This window comes from Channa argus, chromosome 11 (assembly GCF_033026475.1).
Source record: "Channa argus isolate prfri chromosome 11, Channa argus male v1.0, whole genome shotgun sequence".
Lineage (NCBI taxonomy): Eukaryota > Metazoa > Chordata > Actinopteri > Anabantiformes > Channidae > Channa > Channa argus.
Genome location: NC_090207.1, coordinates 20,007,493 through 20,028,647, shown reverse-complemented (window position 1 = coordinate 20,028,647; position 21,155 = coordinate 20,007,493). Strand labels below are relative to the sequence as shown.

At 39.0% G+C, this 21,155-nt stretch overlaps 1 protein-coding gene across 2 annotated transcripts; it reads left to right on the top strand.

Moving 5' to 3' along the window:
• The first annotated feature begins 8,023 nt into the window (after nt 1-8,023).
• angptl2b (angiopoietin-like 2b) lies at nt 8,024-17,865 on the top strand. 2 transcript variants are annotated; one of them, XM_067522277.1, is made up of 5 exons: nt 8,024-8,214; nt 12,778-13,662; nt 15,657-15,850; nt 16,479-16,749; nt 16,836-17,865. In XM_067522277.1, the coding sequence occupies exons 2-5, from the start codon at nt 12,804-12,806 to the stop codon at nt 17,033-17,035; spliced, it is 1,524 nt and encodes a 507-aa protein (XP_067378378.1). In that variant the 5' UTR covers nt 8,024-8,214; nt 12,778-12,803; the 3' UTR covers nt 17,036-17,865. The 2 variants fall into 2 exon arrangements, with proteins under 2 accessions (XP_067378378.1, XP_067378377.1); XM_067522276.1 differs by having other exon boundaries at nt 8,025-8,435.
• Nucleotides 17,866-21,155: the final 3,290 nt, after the last annotated feature.

Here is a 21,155-nt window from a genome sequence, read left to right as displayed (position 1 = left end):
CTCACCGTATGCTCACTTTGAGCAGTGGACACTGAATGGTCAGCAGCCAGGCAGCCCCATACTCTACATGTTATGTCAACTATTGAAGATGCTCTGACCCTGTTGTCTAACCACAACACATTAGTCCTCTTCAAAGTCACTCAGATTATTGGCCTTAAGAACTGTCGGTTCATTTGCTGCTTAATACACTATATCTCATCCCTTGATAGGCTCCACTGTAATAAAACAATGTTAATAATTCCACATGTCAGTGGTTTCAGTGTTGTGGCTATAAAATCTTCCTGAAGACATGTATTCCTTAATAACCATAAAACAAGAAGTCCTGCAAATTACTGGATCTAATAAACTATAAAAGAATATCACTATTTCTCTGCCAATATTTTGTTTGTTGGACCTCAATTATAAGGAACTATTGCTTCAGCCGCTTGCAAGACACTCGTTTTCTGAATAACTTAACTGTGGAAATATAAATAATGCTTTAGTCTGGCGGCTGATCCAAATCACATCAACACATCTGTCACCACATTATCTCGTGTATTGGACAAATCAATCCCAGACCAAGACTCATTTGGTTTTCTTCTGTGAAACCGGGGTCAACAGTTAGAGTAAGGGTAAGCAGCAGCTTTAATTTGGAAGATTTAATTGGGGGCGGAACAACACGGAAAACAACAACATAAGGAGGAATCCTCTTTCAACCTCTGAGCTCTGTGATTTGATGATATGCTTCAGGTTGCAGTTTCAGCTCACCACATCTACCCACTTGGCCCCTTTCCTTTGCTATTCTTTTTCCTCCAAAAGTGGGCCTTTGGGTCTTGACGAGCCCATGAAGTACAATAGCTATAGCGCAAATCAAGATGACCAGAAATCCCTCAGGTATTACTTGTAAAGTTGGTTTGCACTACGATAAATTGTGCTTCTTCCAGGTCATTTAAACTCTAAGAATATGCTACCACTCTACTACCAGTAGAGCTGTAATGGATGACACTGGCATAGCCAAACCACCCTGTGTGGAAAGCTTTCCTTGTTCACTTAAGGTCTTACTCTTCAGACATGGAGAAGTAATCAAAACATACTGTACAGTCAAATGGAGCAAGTAGCTCTTCCTTCAAAGCAACAAGTTCCTCCTGTTTTTGACATTCAGACAGTCAAAGCCTTTTGGCAACTGATTAACTACTGTTTAGCCAGAGGAAACCATAAGAAATTGTAAGCTGCAGGGATGAATTGTGAAAAATGCTTTATAAAAAGGTGAGACCACTTAAAAAACATTTAACACAAAGCAACTGCTAACAAAACACTCCTCTGCACAGTGAATAGTCTAAATATCTGTGCACGTGCTAAGGATTTAGTTATTCAAATCTGCATGGAAGTAAAGCACTAGAACCTCCCAACAGTCTGATTTATGTGCCCCTTTTTCTAGAAGCTACTGAAAGATGCCAGAAAACTACAAATCTTCAACTTTTGCTGCTTATTTGATCTAGAATGATCTAGCTACATTTTAAAGTTTCAGCTTTAGAGTTTGCTGACTATGTGTGGTCCAATTTTGACCTGTAAGACCACACTGCACATATAAATACTCAAATAAAAACTAATGTACTGTACACAGAGGCAAACAATGATGCCTATTATTAATGCTACAGCCCTGTAGATATCACATAACCTTTCCAATTTATTAGAAATTACCATTGTCACATTAGGAGATGGCAAATGAGATGAGATGGCTTGGCTCTAAATGGGGCACTACCACCATAGTAATTTTAGGGTTCTTATTAAGTCAAATAAAACATAGGATCATAGGACCATCCAAGTTACACAGACCTAATCTTTGAAAAGTTTTAAGTTTTTACAGCTAGTTTCATCTGGGAGGCATTTGATAATGCACATGTTTGCACCAAGTAAGGGGAACAGTTATTTCGGGCAGAGGGTTACTCTTGTATATCTACAGGAAATATGAAGCTAGAGCCAGCAGTTGGTTAGCTTGTCTTCTAAAAAAAACCCCACATCCCTCTGTTACTCAGAATGCACAGACACTGCTAGTGTATCTTGTGTGGCACTACTTAATAAAATGAATGCAGGCATTAAATCCACAGTTTACTATTTTTAAAACCCTGGAATTGTTTTATATTATTTATTATATATTTATTTATATTATATTGATTTTCTATAATTAGAAAAGAATCGAATATTTACAACCGCATCTATTTTAAAAGTAGGGCCATACAAATACACATTCTTTGTTAAAACAAGGACAAAAAGGGTCACACTTGATTAAATTTGTCATAAATTGGAGCAAATATTCTCTGGGAGTTTCATGTCCATGGCCAACACTTGGAAACATCCTTATAAAGTATTTTTATAAAAACAAATAAACGCACTAAAAAGTATTTTAAAACATGTTCTTGGTAGAAATTAGACGGTGTTTTGGAATCTTCAGACTGACTGGAGATAAAGAACATAGACTATTTCCACCAAACCTTAGATTGGGATATTCCCACAGCCCATAAACAAATGATTCCTTCCATATGATTCTTTTGTAAAGCTACATAATTCAATATCAAGGCACCATAGTATAACATTAACAGTAAAGTTGGGTGTCCATGCTGCCATCAGTAATTCCACAGTAGAGAAATGAGCAATGGTCTACCTTGAGCCAGGCTCCCATTCCAATCATGTCCCTTCACCCAAGACATCAGTCATAAAACTAGCAGACCTGAACCAAAATACACAGCTACAGAATACTATTTGTTCTTCACAGCCCAGTGCCAAGAAAGAGAGGAAAACAGGCTAATAATCTTGTATTAAAATGGTTTTACTTCACATCTGGTTTTCTCTAAGGTAACACTGGTGTCTAGTAAACATCTAATACATTTTGACAGAGCCAAGAATATGACATCTAAAGACTGATCAGTGCATGACTCGCACTGACATAATATACATACAGTCACAAACGTCACTGGGAGCAGAGCTTTCTGAAAACTGAAGTCTACTCCTGCTAGTCTCCCAGATGACAGTGTTTATACCATGAAAATTTCAGTAGTTCATATATTGCAAATCCTTCCTCTTTGACCTCCCCCTTGAAATGTATGTACATATAATAACCATATAGAACAACTGACATTGCCTTTCATCAGCACATTAGGTCCCACATCATTATGTTTTCAAGTTGAACTTATCCAGCAGCAGAGGCCTTTATTTACTGTTCTGTGCTGCTTCCATGGACCCCAAATTGGAACACCTGTGAAAAAAAACTACTTTGTGAGTGCATTCCTTTGGATTCTTTCCAAATGATGTAAGGATGGTCTTCTTGTAAAACGTCTGGAAACCATACTGTAAATCTTAAGCACTTCTACGAATAAGTGGTAAGCTTGATCTTTCAATTCCAAGCTTCATTGTTACAGGTATGAAGAGGGGAAACACTGACTTGTTTGTTCAATGTCACGCAAATAAAAGTTGGTCACATGTCGCGTTTGTGGTCAGATCTTTTAATTTGATTTGCAGCTACATCAATGTTGGCGATATACTGTTAAATCCCAACACAAGTTATGTGAAGTGAATTTCACACAAGGCCACACAAGCAGCTAGTACTTTCAATTTCAGACTAATGAAGTCTGAGTGCAATCCTGTTCCTCTGAATTCTCACACGTTCCATATTTACTGGTTTCATTTGGTGGTTTCTGCAGCAGTTGAGAGGGGGGTGGGGGGTTGGCTTGACAAAATCCTGAGCCAGACCCATTCTTTCCACTCAGATCATAAAACTCAATTTTCCTCCCGACAGAAATGGTCCTTGTACGTCTAGCCACCAGGCACGGTAAGTCCTACACAACAAAGCCATGAAATAATTAAACTCTTTCCATATCACATCACTGATGAAACATATTAACTATTTTGACACACTTTTAATTACATTACAGTGATATAGCCAATGTGCCTAGAGAGCACGATAAAAAGACATTTACAAAAGTGATTTCACAGTTGTAATAAATGTGTCATGTGCATAACAACCCAAGTTCAGGGAGACAAAAAGTCAACGTGGGTCACCAAAGAAGAATCCATCAAGGCTGGCAGACTGGGAGACATGGCAGTCTTGTCCACACTTATGTTTAAACAAAAACAACTCAAACCTTATTACATCTGCTCCCATACATGAAAACACACAACATGGATCCTGTAAAAATCATTAAGGTGCGTCGGTAGTTGATCTGGACAACCAACATGTTTATGTCTGTGTCAACCACGGGTGGAGGTAACTGCTAACATTGCCAGTCACTGACTACTGACTTTATTACTACTACAATCTAAATTACATTCATTACAGCGTACTGTTGGCAGTACAATTGTCAGTTCTTACAGCATTTGACATTGAACTACTAGTGTGGATCTGCCTACCAAATTAACAGTAAACAACTTATTTACAATAATTCACCACTCAGGACAAATTAAGATTTAGCCAATAAAGTTAAAATGTACTGCACAATGTGCTTTGTTTTTTTATATTATCTTGTATTTTTACAACTTTACAAATGATACACATATCGTACACCTGCTGCCTCATAATGCTTTGTCTGTACAGTAGTTACTGTACTCATTTTCAAAACAGTATTTCTCGGTGCACGTTAGTATATTTGACCATTGTCATAATGGACATCATCATGTGGGTAGATCATAAGTTGCAGGTTTATTTAGATATTTCAAATACTTAATAGAAATGTTACAGTTCTGTGCTGATCTAAAAAGCTGTGAAGCCCTGCAGGCTAACTACTCTTTCTTCACTTCCTCATATCCGAGTGAGCTTGTTTTGTTTAAACTTTCATGCAAGTTGCTACAGGTTGGTAGACACATCCAGTATAAAGCAAAACTGAGTATATGCCTGTGCAGTTTTACTAACACAATGTACACCATCTTACATCAATCTGCCAAAATCTAATTAAAAATTTAAAAATGTTATTAAAAACCACTGATAGGTAAAGTGACAACACTGATTATCTTAAAGTGGTATACATCAAGAAAGGGGTATGATACACTAGACAGCAAGTGAAGTGTTAGAGCTTGAAGCTGTGTTGCAAGTTTAAAAATCTGATTTAACTGACGGGGGCCAAATTATGATGGCTATGCACTTAAGTTGATGAGCTGACATTTGTTTTATAATGTGTGTTCTTGTACTTTTCTCCAATAGATAAAAGCAAACAAATAATGCTATTAGGAAGCAATTATCCACTCAAACTGGATCACCTAACTGTAACCCTAATCCTAACCCCTTTGTTTGAAACAAAAAAATGTTCTAACATGCTCATTTACCACCACAGAAGTCCATCTGTGAAATATTTCCAATGTGAAGCCACTTTCCATGATCTCCCTAGCAGCTCAATATGTGCTGATTGGTTACCATTTCAATGTGGGTGTAACTTTTTCCCTTTGACATTTTTATGATCTGGTGTTCCTCCACCTGTTGGGGATTAGAGGTGGAAAGACAAGTAATCACTGCACCAACGCTATGGTTTTGAATGAGACCCAGTGATTCACACAAAAACACTTCATGTTGAAAACCCGCTTGGCTTCCCAGCCGCTGAGTAACACTGCCATTCACCAGTTGGCCACAAAGTCAGCTGCAGTTGTCATTCAAAAAGAGGAAACAAAAGAACTGTGTAAAAAAATGAATATAACCAGTTCAGAATAGCATGTGACATAGAAGAGTTGAAACACATTTGCTTTGATCCAAAATCTTTTAAAGGGATTAGCTTGGCTTGTTGAATGTGACAAGCATCCTGCACTCTGACTTAATCTGGAATGCTATGAAATGAATTTGTCCTCGTCTTGCAGGTCGAGTATCGTCTGCCAGGAACTTAAACTCATAAAGCCAGTTGTACATTTTCACTTTGTCATCAGGGGAAACATTAAGAGACTTCCATTCACTTAAGGAAAAAAACTGAATGAACGGTAGAAAAAGCCAGTGCCGCCCTACTGCAGCAATGTGGCTATCAGAGATATTTATTTATTGTTTGTAAACTGCATTAAGCTGGTTTCATCTTTATTAATTTACATTATGCAATCATCAACATCATATGAACATCAGTTAAAGTAAGTATGTTTTATGAGTATAAAAACAAAGATTTCAGAGGTTCACCATAAATTCACAGGCTTAAAGGGAAATCTATATTGAAATAATACAATGGAAAAAATTAATATACAGTATACAAGTAATCGGAGTAACTGTGTAGCTGTATAAACTGAAAAACAAAAAGGAGTTCCTTTGAGGAATAAATTCATGCTTTAACTAGGCTTCTGCTATTTACTAGTACATCATGCTGGGCAATTCATTTTTAATGTCTGAATTTCCTTTTGAAAGGTAATATAGAAGTCTGGTATTTAAAATCTCTCCATCCATTCTTAAACTGTAACTGGTTATCCTGTTTAGTATCAGCGGGGGGGCTGGAGCCTATCCCAGCTGAGCATGAGGTGGGGTACACCCTGGACAGATTTCCAGTCTATCTCATGGCCAAGACAGAGAGACACACACAGACAGACAACCATTCACACGGACATTCACATCTACAGGCAATTTAGAGTGTATGTCTTTGGACTGTGGGAGCAAACCCACGCAAGCCCGAGGAGAACATGCAAAGTCCACACAGAAAGGCTGCAGCTGGCTGGGATTCAAGCTGTCAACCTTCTAGCTGTGAGGCAACAGCACCAACCACCTTGCTGCCCTGCTACTTAACATCCACATTAAAAAAAAGAGATCCAGCGAAAATGCTGACACATGAGAATATAACTTGTTCTCATTAACTGTGATGCATTTGTGCTAAGACATTTTTAGAGCTAACAGTGAACAAATCAAAGTTAGTCACCATCTGTAACATACAGTGCATTCAGAAAGCATCCACCTTTCTCAAGTTTCAACTCGTATTTTTTAAATTCATTTTTTCTCATTAATCTACTCTCCATTCCCCATAATGACAATGTAAAGCTGAATTTTAGAAATGTGTGTAAACGTATTAAAAAGGAAAAACTGAAAAACTGATATATCACATATCACAAATCAAATCACAACATTATGTGCTACGCAATAACTCCTAAACTTAGTCTTCAAAAACAGAAAAACATCACAAAACAACTGAGAACAGTCAAGGAAACAGTATCCAAAGCCAAGCTCTGCTTGAGTAAATTATAAGTCATTGGCAGAACTGTCCAGAGTCTGACGGGACAAAGTGATTCATATCCTTTTGTCCACCAACCCACATGGACACAAGCAAGTACAGCTCTGCTTTTATAGAAATATAATTATCCCCCATTGAAATGTAGTTTGGGTGTGTTGCACTAAATGCAGATCCAGCCCATTTCAGACATCTCACCTCCAGGCTATAAACTAGGGTCAGGAGTGGCTTTACCTGACCTGGTGTAAGTCAAATACTTGGATCTGCTCTCTATCTGTCAGTCACTTGCCATCTCTCTTAGAGACTTGCATTCATTCACAGCAAATTAGAATGCGATAAGTGTAACATCGCTGCTGTCCACCACCAGATGAACCATGCAATCCTTGCCAGAAATAGTGGTGGTGAACCTGGGGGCAGGGTGTTGGAAATGTGAGAAGTGTGTGTTGCTTGTACTGTGCATGCTTGTGAATCTCTTTGTACCATGGGGAGGAGGGGTAGAGAAGCTGTTGCTTTCCACAAGAATGTGTTCATTTTAAGGGTGAGGGGGAGGCTCTGCTCTTAATTGTCCACCTTCTGAAACACTTTCAAAAGATTTTTCATCATTTAAAAGTGCCAAGGAAAGGTGGGTGGGTGGGGGGGGGCAGCACAGAGACAGAGAGAGAGAGAGACAGAAAGAGAAAGAGAAAGGAGAGGGAGAGAGAGGGAGAGAGAGAGAGAGAGAGAGAGAGAGAGAGAGAGAGAGAGAGAGAGAGAGAGAGAGAGAGAGAGAGAGAGAGAGAGAGAGAGAGAGAGAGAGAGAGAGAGAGAGAGAGAGAGAGAGAGAGAGCACGAGAGAGAGAGGGGGGTGAAGTTGAGAGAGACTGCCTCTTAGAGCTATGAGGCAGAAGTGATGGATTCAGCCCACAGAAAAGTGACAGTCTCCTCCTAACGGGCCAGTGGCACTATACAAATTCCCCAGGACTCTCACCATATATCAGGATATCTCCACCTTTAAACTGAAGTTATCAGTTTTCTCTCAAAAGTGGTCCAACTTATTCCAAGTGGATTTTGGAACTATCTACTCAAGGTCTGCTCAACTGTTTTTGCTACACTAGTTTTTAAACACCAGGCTTAATAGCACAGATACCTCTACACTGCTGGGATGGACTAAAGACAAAAAGATTGAGTAACTAGATGGGCAGAGCAAAGCAACACTTGGGATGACTTAATACCAGGAGAAACTTCAGTCAGCTCTGGCAGGAGGGCAAGGCAACTGAGGGAGCCTCATCAGTACTCTACAGTTATTTCGTAAGCATTGTGTCCCATTTGACAAATTTTTATATATATATATATATATATATATATATATATATATATATATTATTCATTGATTAATTAATAAGAGACAGTGCACGTGTATGAATTACTTTAGTTCTCTGCATAGATATATCTTTTTTGTTTACAAGTAATCTAACAGAAAAAATTTTGACCTTGTCACACACTGAGTAAACTCAGAATCAATCAAGCCAGTGACATTTTCAACATTATGGTTAAACTATTTTGTCATCTTGTTCACTGTCAAGCACACTTTTCATAATGATTTTGTTTGATCTTGAATTCATCATGCAGCATCTGCTGTCTGACTCACTGTTTGGTAACTCAATTTTTTGATGACTAACTGGACAGATGGCTTTGTTACTCTCGGTTGAGGGGGTAAATTCAGCGCAAGGGGATGCTGGAGAGTGGGCTCTCTAGGCTAAGTGCTTCTTTGCCACTGATAAAACAGCTCAGCTTGTCAAAACACTGGACCCTTACGGTCTACAATAGAGGGACATTGGCGGTGAAAAGGGTGTGCAGATTATATGGCAAGAGCCTTGAATTATATAAGACAGATATTTTGAATATCTAAAGTTTGCCATAAACTTCTAAAAAGGAAAAAGAAAAAATATTCTATGACCTTACAGTGTCAAGTAATCTGCAGCTTCAGGATGTTCCCCTGGGCTCAAAAGGACAGAGAAGCAGGCGGTTGAATCCCGTCTTTGTTTCTGATGCCAGGATAGTGTTTAGATAAGGGGGCTTTGAGGTAGAGTGCAGGAACTTATCGAAACAATTCCAGAGACCCCCTGCCTCCCAGTCTGGCTCAGTTCACATGTGGTACGGAAGAACACATTTTGACAAAAAAATTTGAACTTTCCTGGAATAAACAAATTGTCCTGTTAAATTACACTGAGCAGGTACTTAAGGTTAATCGTTCCAAATGTCATGTTACACGCTTACAAAAATTACATGCTTGAAGAAAGAATGAGGTCACTCTTAAGGTAAGGTAATAGTGCAGATTACCATGAGAAAATTTAATTTGACTCTGATCCAGCACATATTGGGTGTCATGCAGGAGAAACTGCCAGTTCTCAGTGGAGTTGGTACTAATTTGAACATACAGCACAAAGCCGTCCTGCGATGTGTCTGCTTCTTTTTGGCTACTGACAAATTAGGTGCTGTGTAGTTGTGTTGTGTTTTCCTGCTGTGAATGATGATGATGTGATTATAAAGCATTCACACAGAAAGTAGGACACTGGGAATGAATTGGGTCAGCAGATACAGTATTTCTTGTAAGGTCCAGCAGGGATAAGGGGAGCAATGGTCCTGCATCTAGAAGGTCTAGCTCTCTCTGTCTGGCCAGTGCCATTGACTCTCTATGTGTGTATGGCAGCTCACTCTAATTAGGTGACAAAGAATGTGAAGAATGCCATACTCATGCTGAAATGAGAGGGGTGAAAGACATCAGGCAGTCTGAGTGAGGCTGCCCACCTTATAATTAATATGTGCTGAGCATGACCAAAAAGGCTGGAGCACAACGCTGCTCTGAGACCCACTGACCCACCCCCTGCACCCATCTATCACACTTGATTTAACATTAAGTGAAATCCACGAGGAGGAGTCATGTAAACACAGACTTACCACCTGAAGACAGTAAAACCAAAACATCTTGGTGTGAAGCAGACTTGAAGAAATTATGCAAGAGGAGCTGCCAATCAAATTGCGATGAGAGACATTATCCTTTGCACTTGAGTCATTCATATTTAGTAATAGATATTCAGCATGTCTATATATGTATGTGTGTAACTTCTCAACACTTAATCACTGCAGCTATTGTCCACTCAATAGCAGCTTGTTAAAGTGAACGGATGCTAGGACAATAATGAGCTAGGGAGGCTGTTAACAACATAGCCAGAGGAGAAGGATTTCTGTTGTTCCCTCTGGCAAATTGTGGATGGGTTAATAACAGGTTGTCTCTAGAGGGGCAGATGGGACTCACTCTAGTCCCTGTGAGACTGAGCTTGACAAGTGTTGTTTGAAAAGATATATTAACAGAGAAACACTCTCACAAACACACACACACACACACACCCCTACTACTCCACTAGTAAAGACATATCCTCACAAGCTGCCAATGTTTTTCCGTCACCTTTGAAGTGTAGTGAAGCCTACAGCAGAAGATCCTGGGCTGAAAACCTCCAACAAGGGACTCCTAACCAGCAGGGGTACACACAGCGTTTCTCAGAGACACAGCTCATGTTCCAAGGGGAAAAAACCACAGGTGCCCCCAGCAAATACAGTCATCAAAATATTACATGGGACTCTGTGCTGCTGTATTTTATTTTTATTTTTTTTGGTATGGATTAGTAAGTCACTATTAGTGATTTATTTAGGGATTGATCTACAAGACTATGAAATAATTCTAAAGATGACTGATGAGAATTTCTTTCCATAGAATGGAAAGGTGAGTTTTTCTGGAGAATTTGAAGCTAAATCTAGATTCATCATTAGGCTTTGTTTTCATACTATTCAGTTACAGATTCAGACTTTTAGGTTTTAACAAAATTTAACCAAATACATAGAATAATCATATCTTCTTGAACTGTGAATACTTTCTCCAATTATGCAAGGAATAAAATGAAAAAGACAGATAGGCTTTGAAAGAAAAGCCTCTTAATTTTTTTTTATTTCAGTAGGAAAATGTTCTATTCTAGACAGATAAAGCAAAAAGGGTTGAATGTGCCAAGGGTCATGTTCTGCATTTCTCTTCTCCATGTCTCCAATCTAATGTGCTGGCAGCACGCCCAGATTAACAAGACAAAAACATTTCTGCTCTCCTCCCAATTTTGTGCTGAACAATTTATTGTAGGTTATTCTTCACACAGAGATGGGCTATGACAAATGTATGAGGGAGCTACACACCTCTGCAAAACCCAGCAAATATAGGCCTTTCTATACAGCTTTCTGATTAGGTAGGCACATCCTGACTCTGGGGAGGTGTTCCACAGGACCCCTCTGTAATCCAATATGCAGCAGCTTTCAATTAAGTTGCCCCCAGACTTCAAGGCCTTGTTATCCTTACCCAGGAGTTACATTCACCTTAGGACTCAGTGGCATCCTCTCCACTTCTAATAAGACCACATCATCTTCAAAACCTGCCTGCATTCATTTAACTCATAAAAATTATTTGAATTTAGCTCATCACCTTATTCTTATTATCTTTGTGTTGTTACTGAATTTAAGAGAGACTGTAATCTAAACAGGAATATATCTCAGACATAAAAACTGAGACAGATACAGGCATTACTATGCAACAAACACACACACACACATATATAATATGGTTAAAGTAAGTGTTTGATCTAGCAGTTAAAACAGAAGCAGACATGTTCAAACTGGATACATGAATTAAGATGAATTGCCTCCTAGTGTCTTCAAAGCAACTTTGGTAAAGGCTATGGACAGGACTGATGCAACACAATCAATATTTAAAGTGGTTCCATGAATAGCATCATCTCATAGTGCCTCATATTTTCCATAAGCAAAGATGTCCAGGGCTGCAGAAAGGAGCAGATAGGAGTGTTTGTGTGTGTGTGTGTGTTTGTGTGTGTGTGTTTGTCAAGGACAAGCAGTGGCAGTCGCCCAAAGAGAACCTGAGCCAGCACTCCAAACTAAGCAAAACACACTCCTCCACCAGAATTTAACTAACTAAGGAGATCAGCATGTCATTAGACAAAAGAAATATTTTTCTCAGAGGCAGTGAGGGGATTAGTAGCTTTCAAACAGCATGTACTGCATACATTTGATATTGGGAGGTGTATTTAACCAGGATGAAGGCAACATATATTCAGGGATTCTACTTTTTTCCATTTGAAAAACAGCAGTGTGTGAATTCTGATTTATATATTACACCTAAATATAATGCTTTTCCTGTTGTGGAAAGCTACAGCAGCCACAACGGTGCTCTGTAGGGCAAGTCTGCAATTTCCCCTCAGATCAAATCCTTTACAGTAGCCCATTTATTTGTGAGCTGTAATGGCCGCCAACCAGGCATAGGTTGCAATGTGTGGGAACAGGATGTCTGTGCCTGCCTGCTCTGGCAATGTGCATTGTAATCTTATAGGTAACTTTCTTCCGTTCTCAATCAACATAACTGTAAAGGACTCAGGACATTCATGGCGGTCCTGTGAAATAAATACAGCTAAATCCTAACCGCTTTATATTGTTAATAAAAACGTTTGTCTGCTCATAGACTACAACTTAGTTGTAATTAAATTTTTATCACAAAAAACAAAACAAAAACAAATCTCAAATACTTTTTCTGTCTCCACAGGTTTTGGGTGGGTTTCAGACAAACTCATGGAGCCCCCTTCAATTGTCCTGCTGGGACTCCTTCTCTACGGACTAGTCTGTGGTGTCCAGCAAACACAGGGGAGTCCATCGGACAGCAGCGATAGGAGCCAGCAATTTGAGAGTAGTGAGGATGATATTGAAAGTGAGTTTCTCTATGCTGGAAGGAGCAAACGTGCTCCAGCTGAACAGCAGCAGGACAAGTGCTCCTATACTTTTATTGTGCCTCAACAAAAAGTGACTGGAGCCATCTGTGTCAATTCCAAGGAGCCAGAGGCTATGCTGGAGAATCGGGTCAACAAACAGGAGCTAGAGCTGCTAAATGTGGAGCTACAGAAACAGAAGAGACAGATTGAGACCTTGCAGCAATTGGTAGAAGTAGATGGGGGCATTGTCAATGAGGTTAAGCTTCTGAGGAAGGAGAGCCGAAACATGAACTCAAGAGTCACTCAGCTGTATATGCAGCTGCTACATGAGATCATCAGGAAGAGAGACAATGCCCTGGAATTGGCTCAGATGGAGAACAAGATCCTGAACCAAACATCTGAGATGCAACAGCTCACCAGTCGATACAAAGATCTGGAGCATAAATACCATCACTTGGCTTCTTTGGCCACCAACCAATCAGCTCTCATTGCTCTGTTGGAGGAGCAGTGCCAGGGTCGCACTCTCTCTCGCAATGTGCCTGTCTCCCAGCCACGGCCACAGCCACCTCAACCATCACCACCTCTCAACAAGCCACCAGTCCTTCCACGAAGTAATAACCCCATCAGCAACGAGATCCAGAGTGACCAAAAATCTCTACCACCTCTTCTTCCAACGATGCCCACAGGCACACACAGCCCCTCAACCACTGACAAACCTTCTGGTGAGCTTACCAAATTTCCATATGGTTTCTATCATTTTTGATAAAATCTAGCTCACCAGCACAAATAGTGATTACAAACAGAGGATTAATTGTCCAAGTTAACTATATTCTGAATCTCATTAATTACAAGACAATACCGAGTACCCATTCTTCCATTCACAGCTAAGTCCCACACATTCCCAGCGCTCTTGGTGAAAATAGAAATGCTGTTGTCTACCATCTTTTGAGATGCATATCATCTAATTGTCATGGTTCGACCTACACAAAAACACAAAGCATATTGGCAGGGTAAATACAAGTGCCTAAATGGATGGCTGGCCTCATGCCCATTTGTGTCTTGAACACATGTTTGTAGATGATAAAGTTTTAAATACAGAGGGAAGGCTGTTTTGTGGTTTTAGTTGAAGTGAATACTATTCCCTTTCATTAGATGACTTAAGTTTTAAAATGGTGGAAAAAAACAAGCCATTCCTAACATGACTACCGGGCGGTTTTTCCATTGACATTTTGTGCCACTGCTTGCCATTTTCACTAGGCTGCATGTGAACAGTAGCCTTTGTATGGAATGTTTGAAAGGAGGCAAGTAATTTCTTGCCCACAGCCATGCAACTAACACCCCAAAAAGTTACATAAATGTCAAACATGAACAGAGAGCTACACACAATGCGAGAATAGAGGGATGGAAAAACACCTGAAAGAGAAACAAAAGGATGAATCTAAGAAAAAAAATGGGAGGGGGGGGAAGTACAAACAGAAAGAGATACTGGGAGTTGGTGATGTCATTTGTTCCAGTTGCACCAGGCAAAACTCAGTCATATGTTCCACCAAAGTAACAGACTTTATCAGGCAGAAGAGAGTAGGGCAGGGCAGGGCAGCTCTCTGGCTTGTATCTGCTCAACAAAGACATTCCTGTGAATAAATGAATGGCAGACTGGACAGAGACAGATATGATCTGGACAGATTTCATTAAATCAGAAAGTACCTTGTTATTAAGTGAAACACTTCTGGATATTGACTTTATATTGACTTACAGATCTGTCAGTTCTGCAGGACTTGTAACCTGTAGAACAGCTGAAGCGTTTTTTTTTTTTTTTTCTTATGCAGTCCTCTCTGTATTTCTTGCAAACTTCTGATGCACCCAGTCTAACTCTTTGTTTTTAGCTTAGTTTCCATTATAATCTGGGCTAGTTGGCAAACCACATAAGTGTTACATTTTCACAGCCAAATGAAAAAGGGGAGCCAGTTGCCCCATTAGTGTTTTTCCTTATCTACCAGGTTTGGAATTTAGGGTGGAATCACAAAGCTACATGTGAAAATTACGTTCTACTTATTTGCACCATAAAACCAATAAATCAATCCAGATCTTGCACAAAACCTACAAAACATCTCCAGCATCAAGTTTTTTTTCAAGCTATAAAAACAAATGCATCTTCATAATATGCTGCTGATGCTGTAATATGCTGTCACTTTCCACAACTTCTTGCAATATTGGAAAACATTTAGCAGATTTACTGGCAAGGATTTACAAGCTGTTCCTAAATGAATTTAGTTTCGGAAATCCTGCCTTCAAAACATCATGTGAGGCCTTAACAGGCATGCTACTACTGAAAACCATGGGTCCGTAGAATATAAAATACAAAACCTCAAGTGAAAATAATAAACATCTTGCTCTATGAAGCATCACAGACGATCAAAAGGTTTTGCTGTGGTTTCATCATTCAGTAGTCAGGATTCCCTTTGCCCTCATGCCTGTGTTTCTTTTGGCTGCACAGTCAGCAGTCATTTCCCTTATGAGAGGAGCAGCCAAAGTCAATTCTGCTGTTAAAATGAGAACCTCTGCTGAAAAATGGGATTCCCTATGGCAGGACCATTGAACAATAACTCTTTACAGTGTGTCACTACAGCTTTTTCTTGCTTTCCTTTTTTCAAATTCAATTATTGTTGTAACTGACTAGATTTTTGGCTAAATGTCACATTGTTATTTTTCTGTTCAGGCCCATTTAAGGATTGTCTGCATGCTCTGGAAGATGGACATGTAGCCAGCGGCATGTACCTGGTGAAACCAGAGAATGCCAACCGACTTATGCAGGTGTGGTGTGACCAAAGACATGATCCAGGTGGCTGGACTGTGATCCAGAGGAGAGTGGATGGCTCGGTCAACTTTTTCAGAAACTGGGAGACATACAAGGTGTGACAACTTCTCATCAAATCGTTGACCTTCTAGTTTGTAGGGAAGTTGGTGGCTTGCTGTATGTAGGTTGTTTTAACATTCACCAGATGTTAACAGGTAATGAAGATGTAACCTAATCATAAAGCCATAAAGCCAACATAGCTAATGAAAACGGTTGAGTTGGTTGTGCATTCCTAATGTCCTTTTGTTTAAATGCAGGGGAACCAAAAACACACTGTTCCCTAGTAAATGTCTGTGAGCAGGTCAACAAGGGTATAGAATAAATCTTAGCTAAAGCAACAAGACTTTAACAAAATTAAATTAGATCTAAAATTGCATTTTTTTAAAACTAATTGGGAGTGTTTCCACAAATCAAAGTGTGTGTATAGTGGGCATTACCAAAAAAAAAACAAAGAGACAAAGCAAGAAGACAGCATCCACTATGTTACACTTCTTACTGCATGGCTTTAATGATGGAAATCCGGACACTGACTCGATGTTAACTTCACTCAGAGGATCCATTAAAAAAATGTTCCCTGATGAAAAGAACTCCAGAGCATGAATCATCATCAGTCATCTCCAAACATCACAAAGAGTATTCACAATGAAATTGTATTGATGTTTATTTTATCACTGCACTTCACAGCAAGGATTTGGCAATATCGATGGTGAATACTGGCTAGGTCTGGAGAACATATACTGGCTGACAAACCAGGGAAACTACAAATTGCTTGTCACACTGGAGGACTGGTCTGGCAGGAAAGTGTTTGCGGAATATGCCAGCTTCAGAGTTGAGCCTGAAGCCGACTTCTACAAGCTAAGGGTGGGTCGTTACCATGGCAATGCTGGAGACTCCCTCACCTGGCACAATGGCAAACAGTTTACTACGCTGGACAGAGACCATGATGTATATACAGGTAAAAACCTCACTCATACAAAATATTAAGCAGGACAAATCTTGACAAGACATACCCTGACTGAGCTATTCTCCATATCTTTTTAGGCAACTGTGCCCACTATCAGAAGGGAGGCTGGTGGTATAATTCTTGTGCCCACTCAAATCTGAATGGAGTTTGGTATAGAGGAGGACATTACCGCAGCCGCTACCAAGATGGAGTCTACTGGGCAGAGTTCAGAGGAGGAGCCTACTCATTAAAGAAAGTGATCATGATGATTCGTCCAAATCCAAACACCTTCCACTAAGCTGTCATGGATCACGTACTGTATTTTACTAGCAAAAAGCTTTAAAATGCTTAACATCTGTGCAAACTTTATTACTTTAGTTGTGCCACATGCCCAACAAAGTTACAAGGATAAAAGATAAAACACCAGGCTCACAATACTGGGCAATTGTGCACTGTTTCTCTGATGTCAGTACAGTTTCTGTTATATATGACTCTATAAAAAGTTGCTCATTACTCAGGAGCTAAATCCACAAAAAGCCTGCTAAGTAGCTAATCTGACATAACTAAACAATTGCAATAACTGTGCAAATTTAAGATCAGAACTTAGCAGCATATATTTAGTTATGTATGTAAAACTTTTTTGTAGTATCAAACAAATGAGGTTGACACAGGAAATCTATCCAGTGACTTTTAATTTTTTTTTAAATACAAAGGAACAGTATCATTTATAGATTTTTGATATTCTTTCCCGTTTTGTCAATTACAATAAAATATACAAAAAAAAAATTCCAAGTGTTACTGTTAATACCATGACTTGACTATTAATAGTCTGTTCATAAAGCTTGTAATAAATTGAAAGACTGAAGCACAAAAACTAAACAGAAATTCATGCTTGCTTTTCTAAATGTCTGAAATATTGAGCTTGAACATGTATCCGTCAATTTGCTTGTATGAATCAAGCACTGTATTTACTGTACAAATGTAGTGGTTTTATTTACTGTATAAATGTAGTGGTTTGTTGATATCAATAGAACCACCATGTCCGTTTGTACATAAGATATTTGTAATATAATGTATTAAAACCTGCTATTTCACTATTATGTTTCAATTAAATATGTACAGCTTTTATGTTTCTTTTTTGATGTGTCTCTGTTTTCAATGTCAATCCCCTAAATTTCTGTCCTGTTAATTTTTTTTCCTTTAGCAAGACACTAAAGCCCAATTTGCCCCAGACAGAGCCTTGAATGGCAGCTACGGGCCCAGTACACGGTGTACCTGAGATTTCCTCACAGGGATGATAATAATAATAATAATAATAATAATAATAATAATAATAATAATAATAATAATAAGAAGAAGAAGAAGAAGAAGAAGAAGAAGAAGAAGAAGAAGAAGAAGAAGAAGAAGAAGAAGAAGAAGAAGAAGAAGAAGAAGAAGAAGAAGAAGAAGAAGAAGAAGAAGAATTAGAATTAGAATTTGATTTCAAATTATGCATTTAATTAACTCTGGTGGGAAACTGTCTTTGCTTTATTTGCTGCTAATTAGAACTTCTAGTTACGAGCTTTTATGTGGTTTATCCCCTAAGCGCCTACTCATTACTCACAAAATGTAACTTTATTTAAATAGAAGCAATTCACAATATAGTCCTCTCAAAGCACCTTACATAATAAAGTCAAGACCATACAGATATGTAGAGGAAACCCAACAAATTCCCATTGAGCAAGCCCCAGGCAACAGTGGAAAGGAAAAACTTTAACAGAAGAAACCTCCAGTAGAACCAGGTTTGGGGTTAGCAGCCACCTGCCTTGACAGATTAGGGTGAGTGGAAAAAGGAGAGAGGATAGAAAAAAAGCAACCAGAAGCAACAACAAGCCATTAGGCAGTTTGGTACGACCAGTAGCTGCATGCTGGAAACACTTAACTCCAAAGCCAGTTTGACAATATCATCCATCCATCCATTATCTTTAACTGCTTATCCTGTTAAGGTCACGGAGGGCAGCTGTGATAGGCAAGAGGCGGGGTACAGCCTGAAAAGTTTGCCAGTCTACCTCATGGCCGAGACAGAGAGACACACACACACACACACACAGACAACCATTCACAGTCACAGCTATGGGCAATTTAGAGTCACCTATTAACCTTACATGAATGTCTTTGGACTGTGAGAGAAAACCAGATTGCTTTTCTCTGAAAGCTATTCACAGCTTGCAATGCATGCATCTATTGGGCAGCAACCACAGATGTGAAAATTTTGCATTTACCTATATCTGTCAAATTACTTTTATTTATTTACGTTATCACTAAAATTAGCATTTTGTATAGAAAACAAAAGTGATTAAATTTAACATAGCTAATGTACAGTAAGAAATAGGATGCCATTATGAAAAACTGTATTCATGTTTTTCCCATCATCATCATCATCATCATCATCATCATCATCATCATCATCAAAAGACTAGAGAATTTGGGAGTTGCATAAGAACATATTGTTTCAAACATACTGTTTCAAGAGTGGAGTTGGTCCACCAGGCTATGACGGATGAAATGTGACAGACTTGTAAAACTAATGCATCTAGCAGGCCCCACCACTGACAGGAGAAACCACCTTTACTTGACTATGTGTCGATGGGATTACCAAAGACAGCTGGAAAATGAAGCAACAATGACTTTACACAGCAATGAACCAAGCTCTGTGAATGTCATAGTAGGGCTCAAACTTGATTTGAAGAAAGTTTAGACATTTAAGGGACCATCTAAAAAATGATTTAGTATGAATTCCTTTGGCTGACAACTCTGAAGCCAATCTCAACTTTTTTTTAAAGGAGACCAATTATCAAAAGAGCAAAACCTGACATGTGCTACTTAAACTCCCTTGCTTTGAGTAAAATCTTAATGTAGCATTTTGTACTGCCAACTTGAAGAAGGATACTAACAGTATCTGATAGTAGCCAAAACACTTGCCATACATTAAAATGACAAACATTGGCTGCTAAAACTGGCTCATAAGTCATAAGCTAGAAAGCTTTCTTCTGTATTACAAAAAGGCTTTGGATGGGACAAAGGAAGACATTCATCACTGTGACTGTCTCAGCTGTCAGCTGAGTTTTAACTAGAGATGGATGAGACAGTAAAATGCACTTTGTCCTAAATCTTTCTGTCTTCCCATATAGGTCAACATCTTTTTTAAAGCAACAATGTTTTAAAACCACATCTAGTCTGCTTTGTCAATTAACCTAATCGTGGTAAAGTAGTGGACGATGTTTCATCGTCTCCATAAACAGAGACAACAGACTTTGGATGCCATATACGTCTGAGGACTCACCACGATGGAAAACTTTCTGTAAGGGTGGCCTGTGCAGCCCCCACTCCTCAACCAATATGGAAAACCATGAGCTGACACATCGCTCACTCAGCACTTAGAGAACCACAATTCCTGAGCCTTCAAACCTGAACCTTCAAACTGCCCTGTATTGTTGTTTGAGATCAGTAAAACTCCATGTCCTTGTCGTTTTAGTGGGTTAACTTGTGCTTCCACAAATTCTTTTCACTTCACCTTTTCAACAAATAGTCGTACTGAAAGAAACCCCTGCACATATTTAGCTACTCACATCTGATGTTTTTACTATGGATCATATCATAGTCATATTTACCATGATGTCAACAGAGGAATTTGACACACAACATAATGTCTAATTTCTTGTTGATTAATAAAAGCATGACCTGTACAATAACCTCGTTTAAGAATACGTGTGGCTCTTTTCAATCTTTAAGTCACTCAGGGCTTATAATATGCTTGAGCTGAAAAATGCGAGTGCACGATGAAAGGACAGTGTAGGGAGGTAACTTTTCCACTGTTTCCTCTTCCCATTTTCCAGTAGATGTGAACCAGGGTCATGCAAACATCTTTTCATGCCAAGTAGCCTGTATACCTACAGAATACAATTACATAATAGAATCATGCATTCAGTGACATTAGTAGAATAATATTACTCTTGCTTTTAGACAGAATCTTTCTTCTTTTAAAGTAACAGTCATCAAAAGAGATTTCGTTCCGACAGAAACAATGAAGTGTCCACAAAGTGAAATCACATCCATCTTTCCGTCCTTGGATTTTTCTCTCTCCGTTCTCTTCTTTACACTTATCACTTTATCTTTTTGTCAGAACTCACCATAGACACACAGAGGTAACACAGCCGCACTATCATTTCAGTGTCTGGATCACTTCGATGTCTCAGTCACATTTATGTAATGGAGCATTCCACTGACATAGCACTACATAAGTGACTTGACCACAACCAATCATTGCCACTGTCACACTGCAAGTCAGCAAAAGCACATCTCCAAACACTGTGGAATACCACATAGTGATATCCAACATGAATGCTATGAAGTAAAAGGTACTGTAGCCAGCATCTCTT